Raw genomic sequence first — 18,638 nt, 5'->3', positions numbered from 1 at the left:
AGATTTGGTTAAACCAGCAACTCTTGTACTATCTGTGGCTTTGTTGCCGGATAAAGATTGGAATTTGAAAATGTTTTTTAGGAACAAGAGTAAGGAGTTTCTGGGTTTGAAAATTCAAATGTTTCCAGATGTTAGTAGAGAAACTCAGAATCGTAGACGTCAGTTTCTTTTGTTGAAAGCAGGAGTTACACAGCTGGGTGGCATTTTCTTTTTACGTTTCCCATGTAAATGTATAGTAAGATATCGAGATAATAAGTATGTGTTTTTCGAGCCATCTCAACTTACAGCTTTTCTGACACTGAAACGTCTGGAAAAAGAGGGTATAACAACAACTACCACAATAACAACTATGTAACTGTAATAACAACTAATTGGACTTGGTATTAGAATAATTCCTCAAGTCAGACACATGATACTATTCTTTATTATATAGAATTTAAAATTGATTTCCTTAAAAGTTCACTCTTATATATATCTTGGATCACATAATTATTGAGGACTTGAGATTCTCCGATTAGAATTTTGTCCATATTATGTTAATGACTTACTTATTATTTTGTGTTCGATCTGACAATCTTTCTGTACAAAATGTTTTGATTTTGTTAAAATTTTTAAAATGGTAAATAAAGAATAAAAAAAAAAAAATAAAAATAAAAAGTTTTTCTAGATGCTCAGATTAGGTGCAATTTTATAAATAACTAGTTTCTGAGCATAAGATTACTACTAATTATATTTTTTGGAGATAGTAAATTAGGATACAGTTGAGACATGGCTCTTGCTATTTTGTGAGACCCTTCTGGGGAATCTCACTGCTATGAGACCAAGATATTAATGTCCAGATGGCAGAGAAATGTAGAGGACTGAACCTTCATGCTACACATGAGGGAGGAGGAGGTAGAAGGAGCAGGCTGGGAGTCTAAATTTAACTCATGCAAAAACTCTGAAATGAGATCCAGCAGGACAGTGGGTTTAAATAAGTGCAGAACCATGGGGTAACCCCCAGGATCCAAAGCCATAATAGGATCTAAGGTGGCAGCCTGCGTTCCAGCTTCCCCCACAACGGGAGGTGCATTCATGGACAATAAGTGTATAGTGAGAGTATCCTCATCCTCTGTATCCCCTGCAAACAGGTCTCCCAAATTCTGGACAGTAGCATACTGTGAAGCAGACGTCCCTTGGGGAGCTATGCCCTGATGCATCGAATCTGGCGTGAACTGGTCTGTGCAGTCTGAGCATCACTCTACTGAAAGGCTTTCCACATTAAATTTATGAATTCTGAAGGGAAAGCCATACTAAATTTATGAATTCTGAAGGGAAAGCCATACCAGGGAGCAAGAAGTCACCCTTAGAAGACTCTAATTTGCATTTCTTGGGCTGCGGGGCATCTGCATCCTTTTGCATGAACAGTCACAGTTTCTAGGCCCCGAAAAAAAAGAAAAGACCACCCCAGTGGGCTATCTGCCCATTTAGCTAGTAGAGAACACATAGAAGAGGTTAAGCTGGCCGCCCCCGCCTCTCCATCACCTGCTGTGCGGCACATGGCACACAGACGTTCCTGAAGCACAAAATTTGCACAATCCTGGCACGGAATTGGGGTAAAAGAGCCCAAGGACTCCATCTCAACATGTTTTGAGACAAAAAAAGAAGATTTGGAGATGCAGGAAACTTTTAAAAAAAGATAGCTAAAAATCCAAGATTGCCACCACCAGGTTTTGGCACCTAAAACCACTAAAATACCTACCACATTAAAAGTTAAAAAAAAAAAAAAAACAACCCTGGTGAATTTAGGATTTTTGTGGAGGGGGGAACATGCAGGAGCCTTCAAAAATTGAATTTTCAGGGGGCATTAGGGAGCCCAAGCACGATGGTAGACTGATTTGTTAGCTCCCCGGACCAGCCTGAAACTTCAGATAACTAACTCCATTTCACGATTACTTTGTCTACTTCTGGTAAAACGATGCCTCGACTTAAATCTAGCAAGATTGAAGCAGCTTTTGCGGTAAATTTGGGTGTGAAGAAACCATAACCTGATTCCCCATCTCCATTTATAGAAAACGGCGGGAAACCGCCATTGGATGATATGGCAGAGGTAGCAGGTTAACTGCACCAGATCTCAGTTTCACTTTCAGAAAGCATGAGTGATATAAAATATATTATAATGGAACTCACATATCTTACAACTAAGATCGATGCAGTAGATTTGCATTTGCGGGTCCTGGAAAAGAAAGGTCAACCGGTTGACAACATAGTGGCACAACAAAAAGTAGATCACAGAGCTATTCAACTTTTAGAAGCAACACTGGAGGATAGTGGGAATCGGAGCTGGCGGAACAATCACAGAATTACTGGGCTCCCAGAAACAACGGAAGGGAAAGATCCTGTTAAATTTCTGGAAATTTGGTTACCAAAAGCCCTCAATCGTACTTTCAAAAGACCATTCAAAATCGAGCAGCAGCAGTTCCATGGACTTAAAAATTCTCTGATATCCGCAGGTTGCTACTATTTTGACCAAGATGAGGGAGCAATATAAGGTCCAGTGGCAAGGACACTCTATATTGCACAATACTTTGCAAAAGAAACTGCCTGCAAGCAGCGTGCCTTTTTGATTCTGCGGCCCAGAATGCAAGTTTGGAGGATTGTTTATGGTCTTTTCATTCCTGCTCACATGAAGATCACGTTTCACAATCAGACCAAAATGTATACAGATCCGAAGCTGCTGTTGGCCTTCATAGAAAAGCAGGAAGTCTTAATCAAATGACCAGTTAGTCTCATGACATTTTACCTGTACACATTAGGCATTACCCATTTTAAAGTAATATTTTGGGGGGTTTCATGTTAAGATCTGATGCAGTTATCTATGGGAGTTAGTTTACTTCAATTCTTAAAGATTGGGAATGATACTTCTGGTCTGGGGGGTAGATGGCTATCTCTCCTTCAGCGCTCTCATGGTCCTACATATGGCCAGATGGTGGAGGGGTACTTACGGCAGGGGGCTGCTGGAGTGGTATGACTGGGGGTGAGTTAAGGTGTGGGATTTCTGTTCTGGTATGTTTGAGAAATGTATGAATGGATTTGTCATGGTTGGTTGTGAGGTTCAAAGGAATGCTCACCTGTCTTTTTCCACCTTGTTTTCATATGGATCTATGTGCTCTACATCTTGACAGATCTCTCTAAACAACAGTGGGTGACTACGCACTGGTCTCTCTAAAAGGCATCAGCAGGCCTATTAAGAAGAAAAAATTATTATTACATTTTAAACATCTCAGGGCTGCTGTTGTCTTTATCTGAGAGACTCATTTATCTAGTAAAGAAGCACTGAAGCTCTGTAGAGATTGGGTAAAAGTGTTTGTTTTTTTAAAGCAATTGAGGGGTTGCAATATTACTCTCAAAGCATTTTAATTATTCTCTAATCTCCCAGACTGCCGATTCTAATGGTAGATGGGTGAAGGTGACTTTATTAATAGAATCTTAAAGGTATACCTTTTTCAATATTTATGGTCCTAATATGAATGATCCCCAATTTTATGCTGACATAGCATATCAAATTGCGCACACTAATTCTGATCATGTGATTGTAGGAGATTTCAACATGCCGATGGATATTGCTTGACAGAAATGTGATGGCTGCGTATAAAAAATCTTGTTCACATACTATATGGCATAATTTTGTTAAAGAACATAATCCAATAGATGTGTGGCAACTGCATCACCCTTTTACGCTTCACTGCACTTTTCGTTCACATCCTCACAATTCATACATGCGCTTAGATTATATTTTTATCACTTCAAATTTACTTCAATCAATTACTGTTTTCACTAGAGAACCCTTACATATTTCTCATCATTCTGCTGTAACTATAACTCTTCAATGTCATAGGTCTGATATATTTGGTAAGACGTGGAGATTTAACTCATCCTTATTAGAAGATCCAGAATTTAGAAATTGTGTTCTGAAGTGGATGAACAACTATTTTTCTTTTAATGAAGACATGAGCATGGAATACCATATAATTTGGGATGCTTTCAAAGCATATTTACAGGGAGAGATTAGTTTTACAGCCAAAAAGCAGAAATTAGAAAAGCAACATTTGTTAAGTTTAGAACAACAAATTAAGGAAATGGAAGAAAATTATATTGCCAGTCCAGAAAGAGTTAACTTTATCTAAGTTGCAAATTTTAAAATATCAGTTCAATTCTATCCTGGCAGAACATGTGGGCATACTTATGTATAGAGCTAGTACCATTTATTTTGAAGGGAAAAATAGAGCGGGTGAGTGTTAGCTAATTATTTGAAAAGGAAGAAACAGCTCTACAATTTCAGCCCTCCAGCATGGAGATCAATTAATAACATCTCCCCAGGGCATAGCCATGCAATCCCAGGACTTTTATACCACTATACTCCACGGGTGTCTCCCTCTCTAATGAGGACATTAAGACTTTTTTTTATAAACCCTTTGTCTGCCTCAAAAAAAGGATGCTCTTAATGCTCCTATCAAGCCTTCAGACATTCATGCATTATATATGCCTTTTTAGCAGGCAATTTTAGCGTGGGCTCTATTACTGAAGCTATCAGATGAAATTCAATGTGCACAAATGCAAAGTGATGGACATTGGGAAGAATAACCCAAATCACAGTTACCAGATGCTAGGATTCACCTTGGGGGGTTAGCGCCCAAGAAAAAGATCTGGGTGTCATTGTAGACAATACAATGAAACTTGCTCGACTTCAAGAGACGTTGGGACAAACAAGTGGGGTTGCTACAGTCATGCTTAAAAAACGGACTCATGGGAGAGGCAAATTTGCTGAGGGAGGGTTCTTGAGTGGGCAGACTTGTTGGGCCGCCGGCCCTTTTCTGCCGTCATACTCTATGTTTCTATGTTTCTTCTGCTCAATGTGTGGTGGCGGCCCAAAAAGCAAAAATGCTAGGAATTATTTTAAAAAGGGAAGGTTAACAAGACTGCAAGACTGGTACTGTGACTCCCTCTCCGCCCTTGAACTGAAGAACCGGTATGCTATCCTGGAAGTGCAGGAGATGAGAGCATCCCAAGGAAAGGAAGGACCAAAGATTGAAATCCCAAAAATTATTGGATCCGTGACTACTAGGAGCTGTAAGGTAATAGTAGTTGGCGATTCCCTTCTGAGGGGTAGAGAAAAATCCATCTGCAGACCAGACATGACATCACGAGAAGTATGCTGTCTGCCTGTTGACAAAATCCAAGATGTTACGGAGAGCTGGCCGAGACTCATCAAGCCTGATGACTATTATCCAATGCTGCTCATTCACGTTGGCACTAACGATACTGCCATGTACCCCTTTGATCATATCAAAAGCGAGTTTGTAGCTCAGAGAGAGAAGGTGAAGTAGACAGATGAGCAAGTGATATTCTTGTCCATTCTCCCTGTCGAGGACAGGGCAGAGAAGCTCACATCCTGGAAATGAATGCATGGCTACGTGGATGGTGTAGTCGAGAGCGTTTTGGCTACCTGGACCATGGGATGATTTTCCAAGGGCTGCTGAGTAGGGATGGTGTGACTACACGACCAGCCTCTCTTAACGTTTCCAGATATTTTTGCTTGTTTTTCTCTTTCTGTGATCTTTTGAGGTTTATGAAAGCTAAGCTCTTATTCCTTACTTTCTCAGCTACTACTTTTGAGAACCAAAGCAGCCTTCTTTTCCTTTTACTTACTTGCCTCACAAAAAAGTTTGTAACTCTTACAATTACTCCTTTCAGTTTTGCCCACTGCATTTCCACGCCTTCCAGACGTTCCCATCCAGACAATTCCTTGACATAATCTTCCTTCCAAACAGTGTTAGTTTTTTTTTAAAGTCTAGAACATTTGCTTTTGAATAAGCCCTCTCTATACTCATCTTAATATTAAACCATTACGCTGTCTGACCGAACCCCACCCCCGCAGACAGGAGAGGTGAAACATGCAGCCAGCATCCTACAAGACACCGCTGAGCCTTCTACAGATTTATGACAGCCTACGCTCAAACCCCTGCTAAGAAGTTAGGTGAGGGAGGGATGTGGGGATGGTCCCAAGCTCCAAAAATACTTGTGCAGGCTGGCTAACAGGTACCACAAGGGATTGGCCTGTCAGCTGCACACCGCAGTCCACTTCTTGTCTACACAGGCAGAGCTGATACTGAAGTAGGTAAGCTCCAAGCACCGAATACACTGAAAATTAACTGATAAATACCAAGTAAAATAAAGTAAAAAGGAAGAGCAGAACAGAAACATTCCTTCCAGTTCATGTGTATAAGGGAAAAACTGTAGAGGGCAGTAGAGCTCCCAGTGAAGTAGGAGGATCACAGAAAAAACCCAGAGTGGATTCCTCCTGCAGATGTCCTACGGCCAAGGGGAGACAACCTGCTTGTCTAGAATGACACACCTATTGCATTGGAACATCGATTATTAGCGCCCAATTAATTGTCTCATTACCCAATTTAGTTGCATGTGCATCTCAGGATTGCACTCTGATATAGATGCACAAATTTAAACACCTTTATAGAATCCAGGGGTACATGTTTGGTTGTTTGGTTAGACTCTGCACTTGAATGAAAATTTCTGATTAAACATCTTACTACTTCTAAATTGTCAAATTGTTTATAGAAACTTAGAAATATGATGGTAGATAAAGGCCAAATGTCCCTTCCAGTCTGCCCATCCACTATCTCCTCCTCTCCCTAAGAGATCCCACTTGCTTGTTCCATGCTTTCTTGAATTCAAACACAGTTTTTGTCTTCACCATCTTTACTGGGAGCCTATTCCACACATCTACTACCCTTTTTGTAAAGAAGTATTTTCTTAGATTACTCCTGAGAATAGAAACATAGCCGCAGACTGTTACTCAGAGGGTCTGCATCTTCTCCAAGGCAGACCTGCTCCTGAGCTACTGGGGACCTCTTGAGCACCGAAAGGCTCAGAATTTGGATTAAAAAACCCTGAAAATAAAGCTTCTCAGAGCAGATCAGAAAGACACTTTCCAGCTTGCTTGCAGAAGGGAAAACTGAAGAGATGCAGTACAGCCCACTGAGGAAAGAAGCAGAGCTAAAGAAATTGTAGATGATTTTTTTCTGCACAGCTTGTGGTTAGGGGAAATTAACCCCACTTGTCAGGACTCGTATGTCCTGTGCACCACAAAGAAACATTCCTTCTAGCTCAAAAGGAATAAAGAAACTGAAACAAGTTGGTCTCAGAGGTTGCTTACAGCATCAGATAGTTCATCGAGGCTCTTAAGTATAGTATTATGAAACTTAAAGCTTCAAGGCAGTGTGAGAGACCATTATATAACTAAATCGTGTAATTATGTAGGATGCTTTGGAGGCATTGTTTTTGTAGAAGTTTAAGCAGGCTACATTTTGTGGTTTGAGCTAGAACATTCCTAGAAAATGAATTTACTGAAAATAATTTGGATAAGGTAAGAGGTTTAATTAGCTCATATTTATGCTTAGACTCTGAAAAAGATCTAGCTTAGTATGCAGAAGAGTGCTTAGAACAAAAACATTACAGGTTGCATAAAATTCTTTCAAAGGAATGTTCTTAAGGGAGATTTTATGTTGTTCATACAGAAACAGAATGCCTGCAAACTAAATTCAACTTACTGCCTGCTTTTGCTCTTCCTCCTAGGGCCCATGGTAAACAGGAAAGTGAAAAGAGAAACAGGACATGTTAGTCTTCATATTAAAAGAACAGTACAATAAACCGAACAGAAATTCAATTTGACTTGTATAAATGTGTGTAGGAAGGGACAATGGTTAAAGAAATTCAGAGGTAATAACACCACCAAAATTGCTGTATTACATCCTTTAAATTTACTATTACATTATTGAAATGAAACATATGACTTGTAAGAGAATTAAGGATGTCTTTTACTAAAGATTAGCTCATGTTATATGCCACAGAACACATTTTATTCCTATGGGCCCTGCTGCAGATAACTCACACTAATCTTTATTAAAAGACTCTAAATACCCCAAAGAGGTATCTACTGTAGTCTTCCCACGTGACCTGGAATTCTTTGTCCCAACCAACTAGTGAGATTTTCAGGATATCCACAAATAGGAATGAGATAGGTTTTCTTTCAAGAGAAGTATTGTATTCAAATATGCCTCATGCATACTCATTGAGGATATCCTAAAAAGCCGATTAGCTGGATGTGTCCTGAGGACTATGTTAAGAACCCCTGAAGGCTTTATAAGTAATATATAGGCCAAATTTTATTGGCACCAAAGCAATGCTGCTACCATCTGGGTCTGCCACCACAGGACTGCTAGCTTTGGTGCATGCTGCTTAACCCATAGTAGCCACTTCAACGAGAAAACTCAGCAAGAGGCAAGTGAGCTCTCATATGCTGACAGTTCTGAAATGGCTGGCCAACTCACACAGGTTTCTATAGTAACAGAACATAAAAACATAAGAATAGCCTTATTGGGTCATACCAATGGTCCATCAAGCCCAGTAGCCCGTTCTCACGGTGGCCAATCCAGGTCAATAGTATCCAGACAAAACCTAAGGAGTAGCAATATTTCATGCTACCGATCCAGGGCAAGCAGTGGCTTTCCCCATGTCTTTCTTCATCTGTCTGCTCATTTTGTCCTGGGGACAGTAGTATAACCCTTTCTTTATATTCCTTCCCTTCCCACATGGAATTTCTATTCATAAAGATTCCACACTGCTATGTATGTCATGCAGAATGTTCATTTTATTTGATTCAATTCCCTCTTTAACATATAACACAACCCCCCCCCCCAATTTGATCTACTCTATCCTTGTGATATAATTTGTACCCAAGTAACACAGTGTCCCATTGAATGTCCTCCTTCCACCAGGTCTCTGAGATGCCTATTATATCTATTTCATCATTCAGTACCATTATACTCTAACTCTCCTATTTTATTTTTTAGGCTTCTAGTATTTGGATAGACACTTCAAATTGTGTTTTTTCCTTGCAACTATAGGCTGCTGAGAATACAGGGAAAACTTGAGTCTTTTACTCTGCCTTCTTCTTAAACCCTCCTGGCTTTCTTTCACCATTATTGAAATCTCTCTACTGGGACTCCCTAAATATCCTGTTTCAATAGTATCCTCCAAGGATACCTCAAATCGAACCATCCGCTCCTGGGTGACTGTTGATGGAATCATTACATAGCTCATCAGCATGTGAGGGTTCACAGACCCTGTACTGAATTTTCTTGTTGAAGTTCCTGCTACAGTTCTGAAAATTTGGAAGGGTGGGAGAGAGGGAGAGAGGACAACTTATCCATCTCAACCATACGTCCGGTTCCAAATATACTGAGAATAAAATGTCAAACACTACATTATAAGTATTTCTTTTCCATGGGTTTTGTTAAAGATTCTGATAAGATGACTTCTGGTCTGATGGGGAAGCATAACAGATGAGAGTAAGAGGAGTTCTTGAGATCCTGACCTCTCTCTGGTCAGTAGATTCAGAAGGTCTTGAGATCTATGAGAAAGATACATTCTGCCAAGATTAGTGCATCGGTTTAGTAAAATCTGATATATCACGCCATTAACAATGTTTCTGAGTGGTGCAGTTACAAGCAGGGCCCTCAGAGTATGTAGCATCTTCAACTTCTGGACCGGGATAGAAGTGAGAGAAAGGAGAACTTGGGCTTGTCAGAGCCAGGACTGCAAGTATTGCTGCATGAAATAAAAGAATCTAAAATCAAGATAATGAACAACAGTGATTGCCAGGTTGGAAGAACCCCAACAGCCTGGATTGCTGGGGTGGAGGAAAGATCAGTGACTTTGAACACAGACAGGAGCCTGAGAGTGCAGAGGATGGAAAAAATAAGTTCAAATGCATAAACCTCCACATTTTCAGTGTGCCAGAGGGAGCAGAGGTGCAAGGAAATGGTTTCAGCGAGGTTGCTGGGGAGAGTTAGCAGTACATCTGCATATTCCTGCCAGCATTCTCTGAAGTGGCTTCAAGGTCCACCATCCATTCTGGCTTTTGCTCCTGCTAAATATAAACTAATAAACCCCAATATTCACATTGCAATAACCCAAAGTGCTTCTTTCTACTAATAGGGATGAAAAATGCCTCAGAATTTGAAGCTGTTTACCCAATCAAGGTTCCATATATGATTTCTCACTTACTGCTCCTGATGAAGTCACAGGAAAAAAAACTCCTCTTAAAACTTCCTTTCCTATTTATTCTACATTTTCTTTTGTCTTTATTTCTTTTTTATTTACTTGCTGTTTAATACTATCTAATACTATAAAATACTGTTCAATAAATATATTTGTAGTTTATAAACTTCAAATGTTTCAATAAGTGAGACTTCAGGGTTAGAACAATTTGTATAACCAGCAGTTTCGACTTAAAGCATTAATGAAGCAAAACAATTTATCTTGTTCCCATGCTGGATACTTTGTTGCTTCTACACACTCTTTTCATTTCTTCATCTTTCCTCCTTTCCCTTTCCTTTTCTGTCTTGAGGGCCTTTGTGCCAGACCTTCTGCCGCTGTTCTTATGCATAACATAAGAACAGTGGTAGAAGGTGCTGGCTCGCGGTACCTCAGTTCTGTAAGCAAGCTAAGAAGCCAACCAGGGGTGGTGGGAGGGATGTGAGAATATCTGTCTGCTGTCCATGGATAACACATGTTACATTTAGCAACTCTTCTTTATCCTAGGACAAGCAGGCAGCATATTCTCACATATAGGATGCCCTAGCTTACTGAATGGGATGGAGGGAGAGTTGGCCATTAAGTAGAAAATAAATTCTGTAATACTGCTTGGCTGACATAACCATCTTGCCTGGAATAGGAATCCAGACAATAGTAAGATGTGAATGTGTACATTGAGGACCAAGTAGCTGCTTTGCAAATTTCATCAATGGGAGTGGAACATAAGAAAGCCACTGATGCTGCCATAGCTCAGACCTTGTGTGCTGTAACACGTCCCTGTAGCCCAGCCCGAGTATAGAAGGAAATACAGTCTGCTAGCCATGTGGAAATAATTATCTTGGTTACAGACTGGTCCAGTCTGTTAGGATCAAAAGAGATGAACTCCATCTACACCCACTAGGTATCTTATTACTCTATCGCCCGCCCACCCCCTGGAGCAATTCCTCCGAACTTGTTTACAAGACCATATCTAACGCATTCCTTAAGTTCCAAAGACTACTGATCATCGGAGATATCAATCTCCACCTTGATGACACCTCCAGCAAAGATGCATCCGATTTCAATAATTTCCTCATCTCTCTCGGCCTCTCCCCCCCTGCCCCCTCTCCAACCCATGAAAAAGGCCACACACTAGACCTCATCAGCTTCCTCGATCTCACGGATTACAAAACTTCAACCGATGATATCCGTTGGGACCACGTTCCCTGGTTCGACCACTACCTAGGAACCTTCTGTCTCCCCATCTTCATGTCTCACCTTGGAACCTCTCCTCAGCCCTCTAAGTCCATTACTTTCCGCAAGAAAATTTCAAGTGATCAGTTCTGGTCCAAATTTCTTGACACTCTCTCATCCAATCCTAAGCCATCAGATTCTGCAACCAACTGGCACAATTGGACCACTCTCTCAGAATCCACCTACCAATCTCTCGCCCCGCTGTCCACCAAAACCATCTCCTACTCCCGTAAGGCCCCCTGGTACCTCCCACAACACAGGATGCTAAAACAAAAATGTCGATCCCTGGAACGCATCTGGAAAAAATCTAAATCCCCCGCAGATAAACAAATCTGGAGAGTCAACATTAAACTCTACAACAATACACTCAAAAGAGCTAGGAAAAATTTCTATGGTGACAAGATCTCCAGTTCAAAAAACCAGAACAGTATGCTGTTCAATATCTGGCGCTCCTTAACTCCCAACACCAACCCTTCTATACCTCCCTCCTCCCCATCAGTGGACCTACTAGCAAACTTTTTCAATGAAAAGGTCACCGCCTTGAGAAGCTCCTTCCCTCCCGTAGTCTCCTACAATCCTCTGGTGCCCGCCTCCCCCGATCCTACTACAAAGGTCCCCACCCCCGTCCCAGTCAACAGATCCTGGACTACCTTTGAGCAAGTATCCGATTCGCAGGTCCTCAAACTCTGCCTGAAACTGAAATCCTGTAACTGCACCTTGGATCCATTCCCATCCTATCTATTTGAGAAAATACCCACACAAGCCATCTCTTCTCTCACCATACTCATAAATTCTGCCCTATCATCGGGCCTCTTCTCCCCTGAAATGGGACGCATTGCACTGACCCCTCTACTGAAGAAAGCTGACCTAGACCCCTCCTCCCCATCCAATTATCGCCCAATAGCAAACATTCCGCTCCTAACCAAATTGCTAGAGTCCATCGTCTCCTCCCAACTCTCAGCCTACCTGGAAAGATTCTCTGTCCTCCTACCCTATCAATACGGCTTCAGACCCAACTTCAGTACCGAAACCCTCCTGGCCTCCCTAATCTCGAAGATCCAACAATTTCACTCTCACAAAAAATTTGCCGTTCTCCTTCAATTCGACCTCTCTGCTGCCTTTGACGTTGTCCACCATGACATTCTAATCTTCCTACTCTCCGAGATAGGCATTAGTTCTACAGTCCTTGACTGGTTCTCGAACTTCTTACGTTCTCGCTCTTACACCGTCACCAAACATGGTTCCTCTTCCTCCCCATGGAAACCGACTTGTGGAGTCCCACAAGGCTCCCCCCTTTCTCCCATCCTCTTCAACATTTATATGTCCTCCCTGAATCTTCTCCACCTATCCCCCCTAGAAACACTCTACACTTACGCCGACGATATCCTGGTCCTCATCGAGACCGACGCGAACCTCACCAATCTCGCAGCTAACATTTCTTCTTGCATAACCAAACTTCAATCCTGGGCTCACACTGTACAAATGAAATTGAACGAGTCCAAAACTAAACTACTTTGGCTCGGCCCTAAACTTGATCAATTACCCACTTCCATCCCACTGCCCACAGGCTCCTCTCTACAGCTGGAATTCTCTAGCAAAGTTCTGGGCATCACCATAGATTCATCATTATCCTTCAACGACCACCTCAACTCCCTGATAAAAAAATGCTTTTGCAGCCTTCACATGCTGAGGAAAGTGAGATCCTGCTTCCACCAAAAACACTTTGCCGTCCTCGTACAATCCATTATCCTCTCCAGATTGGATTATTGCAATTCCATTTACCTAGGCTTAACAAAGAAAAGCCTCCACAGACTCCAACTAATCCAGAACACCGCGGCCAAACTTATCTTCTCAAAAAGTAAATTTGACCATGTCACACCGCTCCTATCCAAACTCCACTGGCTTCCCGTTATTTCCAGGGTCTACTTTAAATGTGCCTGCCTAACCTTCAAGATCCTCCACGGTATCCTTCCTCCTTTTATCCCTCTATCCTGGAATTCCTCAAATCCAACTTCCACTAGATCCACTCAAAAATTAAAACTATCCTACCCCTCCTTAAAAGGCATCTCCCTTGTTGGTAAACTTGGCTCTTCCCTCCCTTTCAGAATCACTCAGCTCTGGAACAGTCTCCCTTCCCCTCTCCGCAATTTGAGCCCCCTTCTACCATTCCGTAAGCATCTGAAGACCTGGCTCTTCTCCAGAACGTAACCCCGTCCCGCTCCTGGCACTCTCACACCAACCTCTCTTCTCTCATACTTATATAATTCCACTGGAGTTCCGTTCCTTCCCTAACCATGTAAACCGTGTCGAGCTCCATCTGCGGAGATGATGCGGTATATAAACCCAAGATTTAGATTAGATTAGATTAGATGAACAATTGAGTTGAAGTCTTGTGAGGCTTAGTCCTTTGTATGTAGCAAGCCAAAGTATGCTTACAGTCCAGTGCATGAAGAGCTATTTCTCCAGGATGAGAATGAGGCTTTGGGAAGAAGACTAAAAGAATGATGGTTTGATTCAGGTGAAATTCTGTGACTCCTTTTGGAAGAAATTTTGGATGGGTCTGGAGAACCACCTTATCATGATGAAATACTGTGTATCAAGTTTATCAAGTTTATTAGCAAATTTGATTGATCGCCTATTAGAATCACTAAGCGATGTACAAATCAAAAATAAAAGAGGTTCACATTTAACAATTTTATGACATAAACATACAAGAATTCGGGAAGGAATGGATGAAAGTTACAATTTTCAAGTAGAGTAGAAAAGGGAAAGAACAAAAGGAAAAGGGTGGTAAACCACAGCATTTTTAGCAAGACATATTCTGCTTTTAAATATTAAATGCATCTCTAAATAAATAAGATTTTAAAAGTTTTTTAAATGTTAAAATGTCTTTTTCATTACGAATATATTGTGGAAGGGCGTTCCACCATAGGCGACCCGTCACAGAGAATATGTCAGCCCTTCTCGTGCCAATAATTTTTAGGGAAGGGACTGAAAGAAGGTTCTGACCAGTAGAGCGAAGTAAGCGTTGTGTGCTATGAGGTATTAAGAGTCTAGATATGTACAGTGGATCAGAGATTAATGCTTGATGCTCACTCACTCGACAAGTAGAAGTGACAAAGATAAAGAAGACCAGTTTTCAAGTTAGAAGCTTAAGATGAGTAGATGCCAGTGGTTCAAATAGTGGCTTCATCAAACTAGCGAGAACTAGATTAAGATCCCAGACAACTGAAGGTAGTTTGAGTGGAGGTTTGGAGTTGCAAAGTCTCTTCATAAACCTGGAAACAAGAGGATGAGTGACAGAAATGTATTGTTGACAGGAACATTGAAAGAACTCTGACCAAAGTGGTTTTCAGTCCAGAACTGGATAAATGGAGAAGATAATCCAACATTGAAGGGAGAGAAGATGATGGAGAGTACACCACAAATTGAAGCAAGTCCACTTCTGTTGATAGCATTGCTAAGTAGAAGATTTCTTGAAGCAGCTATAATGGCTTGTACTGATTCAGAAAGATTAAAATCTGCTGGAGTCAGACTGAGAGGTAGCAAGCTGTCAGATGCAGAGATTACAGGTTGGGATGTGACAGAGAGACAGAGAATCTTGACTATAAGTGAGCAGAGATGGAAAGGTTTGCAAGGGAATTGGATTCTTGGCACTCAGCTAAAGTAGAAGGGAGAACAAAGGTTGTCAACACCACTGAGGAGCTATCAGGATCATGGTGGCTGACTCATTCTTCAGCTTGACTAAGGTCTTGAGAATTATAGGGATTGATGGAAATGCACAGAGGAATTTTTTTTGTCCAATCCAGAATAAAAGCATCTACCTCGAAAAGATGAGGAGAGTACTGTTATGAGCAGAATTGAGGCAATTTGTGATTGTGGAGAGATGCAAACAGGTCTATCTGAGGAGTCCCCCATAGTAAGAAGATGTGGCGCAATACTTTGGAGTTGAGTGTCCACTCGTGTGGCTGAAGAAATCTGCTTAGTTTGTCGGTTAGAGTATTTATTTATTCAATTTTCTATACCGTTCTTCCAAAGGAACTCAGAACGGTTTACATGAATTTGGTCAGATACTCAAGTATTTTGTTTTCATTGCACATAAATGGCTTATGTTTCAGGAATCGCCCAGTTCCATATGCATTCTGCTTCTTTTTTTTTTTTTAATCTTTATTTAGTTTTCAATACCAACAAAACGTGCAATACAATATACATACAAAGAATAATAATCAAATAAGCACTTATAATCAATCAGTATCAATACAAAAATAACTCCCTCCCCCATCCAACATTACCATCAGGGAATAATACCAAACAAAAGATATACCTCCCTCCCCTGGGTGTGTGAGTGCTAAAACAACGGAAAATAAAGATAAAGGACAACTATAACGAATCCACAAAAGACGTCAATGGACCGCAAACTAATTTGAATATCTTAGTATGCCTTAGTAAGTCAGCACTCATTTTCTCATATTTATAACTTAAGCATAAGTTCGCCCACCAAAAAGGAAAAATAAGGCGATCCTAATTTTTCCAATTGCGAGTAACCATTAGCATGGCTATCCCGGTCATAATAAGGAAAAGCCGACATTTATACCTATCCAATGAGGGTTTAATGTGCAATATATCCCACATATGACAACATCATATGTCAATGGAATCGATGACTCCAGTATGGTATTAATCTGTCCCCATATTGACTCCCAAAAGTTGAGTATCAAAGGACAATAGAATAGCAGCAGATGATCCAGTGTCCCTATATCAAGATGAGAGTGCCACCATCTATTAGATTTAGAACTATCTAATTTCTGCAAATGAACATGGGGTCCATGTTTGTCTCATAAATGCTGATGCTGTACATCTCATCTTCCAAGTCCAAATTTGTGGCCATTAAGATGCAGAAATCTGCTGCTTTATCTCAATGCTCCAAATGTCTCTAAGACTAGTTTTTAGTTTCTTATTCATATAACCAGATATTAATTTATACCACTGGGCAGCATGATGTCCTAGGAAATCTGTGTACAAGCATAAGACCTGCAAGCTATACTGATTTTTAAAATTTCGCCAATCAGGGAACCCCTTCTGAATGGCTTGCTTCAACTGCATAGAGATGACCCCAAAGTATCCATAGAGAAGAAAATCCAGAAAAAACAAACTTCAGCTGCAACCACTTATAAATTTGAGACTTTGAAATACCAAAAATTGTTGCAGTTGTGAAAAACCAAGCATTTTCCCATTTGATATAACTTCATCTAGTGTACGTATGCCTGCCTGCATCCAGTGCTTCCAGGCATTCTTGACAGAGAAAGAGAGAGCCTGTTCCCCCTTGTTTGTTGATGAAGTACATTGCTACTTGATTTATTGTTCTAACAAGAAGTACTTGGTTGGAAAGATTCTCTTGAAAAGTTCTTAGAGCATTTTTAATTGATCTGAGCTCTAATAAGTTGATGTGGAATGTCTTCTCTTGAGCAGACCACTGACCCTGCATCCTGAAACCGTCTAAATGAGCCCCCCTCCCTCCCCCCAAATATACATGTACAGTACTTTTTGATGTGCTGGAACATGAAACAGCAGACTCCTGGAAAGATTTGATGAATCCATCCACCACTGAAGGGATTGATGAAGGAGTAAGGTGACTGATCTTTTGAGATAAGGGATTGAAAGCTTGAGACCATTGAGGGATTGAAAGCTTGAGACCATTGAGATACTAGAGTCCACTGAGCTATTCTGAGATGAAGTCTTGTGAAGGGGGTAACGAACTGTGGAGGCCATGCGACCCATGAATCGCATCATCTGTCTTGTCAAAATGGATTGCAGAGTAGAGACTTGAGTGCAAAGATGAAGCAAAATGGCTTGTCTTTGTTAAGGTAGAAATGCCCCGAGGTGAACGGTGTCTAACAAGGCTCCTATTAAAAGTAGTAGTTGAGAGAGTTGAAGCTGTGACTTAGGGAAGTTGCCTTCAAACCCTAGTAGCTAAGAAAAGTTATCGTGAACTGTATTGCTGATTGAACTGCTGGAGGAGATGTGGCCTTTATCAACCAGTTGTCTAGATATAGAAACACTTATAACCTGTGAGTACAAAGGGTTGCTGCCATCACCACCAGGCACTTAGTGAATACTCTTAGAGATGAAGCCAGGCCGAACTGCAGAACTTTGTATTGAAAGTTTTGATGAGCTATCCGAAAACGAAGGGCTTTTTTTCTGTGATAAGGGTGAATGGAAATATGTATGCAAGCCTCTTTGATGTCTAGAGAGCACAGGTAATTGTTTCATTCTAGGAAAGGGTATAACGTACCTAATGATAGCACACAAAACTTCTCTCTGACTAGATATTAGTTTAAATCTCAGGGGTCAAGAATTGGATGAAGACATCCCATCTTCTTTGGAATTAGAAAATACCTGGAGTAGGACCCCTGATTTTTCTGAGAAGAGGGAACTACCGGTACTTCTATAGCATTTAGTTGAAGCAGAGCTTCGATTTCCTGAAGAAAAAGGGACGTCTGTGATGTGAAAGAGAACTCTTGGAGGGTTGTTTGGAGGAGTGGTTACTAAACGGAGAGAGTAACCCTCCTTGATGACTTTCAGGACCCAAGAGTCTGTCGTGATGAGAGTCCAATGAAGATGGAACAATTGCAGGCGACCTCTGATAGGTTGGGGAAGAAGCTGAAGAGGAGGGATTTTGGCCATTCTCTCTAAAAGCATATCAAAAAGACTGAGCTGGTTTTTGAGCGGCCACAGGCTGAGAGTTTTGAGGCATCTATTGTTTTTGTCTCTTCTGTGGTGGAGGCTTAGTAAAAGAAGATGTCAGATATTTCCACTTGTAGGAATAAGAAGTTGACTTTGCAGAAGGCTTAGACTGTTGACTTTTAGTTTTACATCTGTTGAAAAGTTCCAGAAATGCTCATGCTGAGTAAGCTTTTGAGGGATCGGTTCTACATGGTTGCCATAGAATTCTTCATCAAGACATGGGATGTTGGCTAAGTGATCTTGAAGATTAATGTCCATGTCAGAAACTCACAGTCAAGCAAGACGCATCCCAGAATACAGAGGAAAGGAGCCTAAGGCCCTGATTGGCTCAGATGCCTAATTAGCCTCCCATTGGGAGGAGTCTGAGCCAATCAGGGTCCTAGGCCCCTCCCCATGCATCATATATGCACCAGGGAGGGGAAGACCAGTCCAAATTGGCAGCTCTCAACTTACTTGAATGGTATGGGGAGGGGTTCAGGGTGGGGAGGTTTTGGGGGCCTCTAGTG

General features: G+C 41.1%; 1 protein-coding gene across 11 annotated transcripts in view; it reads right to left on the bottom strand.

The window, feature by feature from the left end:
• Window positions 1-18,638, bottom strand: part of DTNB (dystrobrevin beta) — a 420,990-nt gene that overhangs the window by 170,331 nt on the left and 232,021 nt on the right. For 9 of the 11 annotated variants that reach the window (XR_004538816.1, XR_004538817.1, XM_033938256.1 and 6 more), the window contains one exon: window positions 7,608-7,628. The exons of 1 other annotated variant lie outside the window; for it this stretch is intronic. Coding sequence is in view for 7 of the 10 variants with exons in the window: in XM_033938256.1 (XP_033794147.1) it covers window positions 7,608-7,628 (21 nt within the window). In the remaining 3 variants the exon portion in view is untranslated. Of the gene's footprint in view, window positions 1-3,110; window positions 3,224-7,607; window positions 7,629-18,638 lie in introns of all 11 variants that reach the window. One more of the 11 variants, XR_004538818.1, reaches the window with a different exon arrangement.

This window comes from Geotrypetes seraphini, chromosome 3 (genome assembly GCF_902459505.1).
Source record: "Geotrypetes seraphini chromosome 3, aGeoSer1.1, whole genome shotgun sequence".
NCBI classification, from domain to species: Eukaryota; Metazoa; Chordata; class Amphibia; order Gymnophiona; family Dermophiidae; genus Geotrypetes; species Geotrypetes seraphini.
The sequence above is the reverse complement of the archived record's forward strand: the minus strand, read 5'-3'. Positions and strand labels throughout refer to the sequence as shown.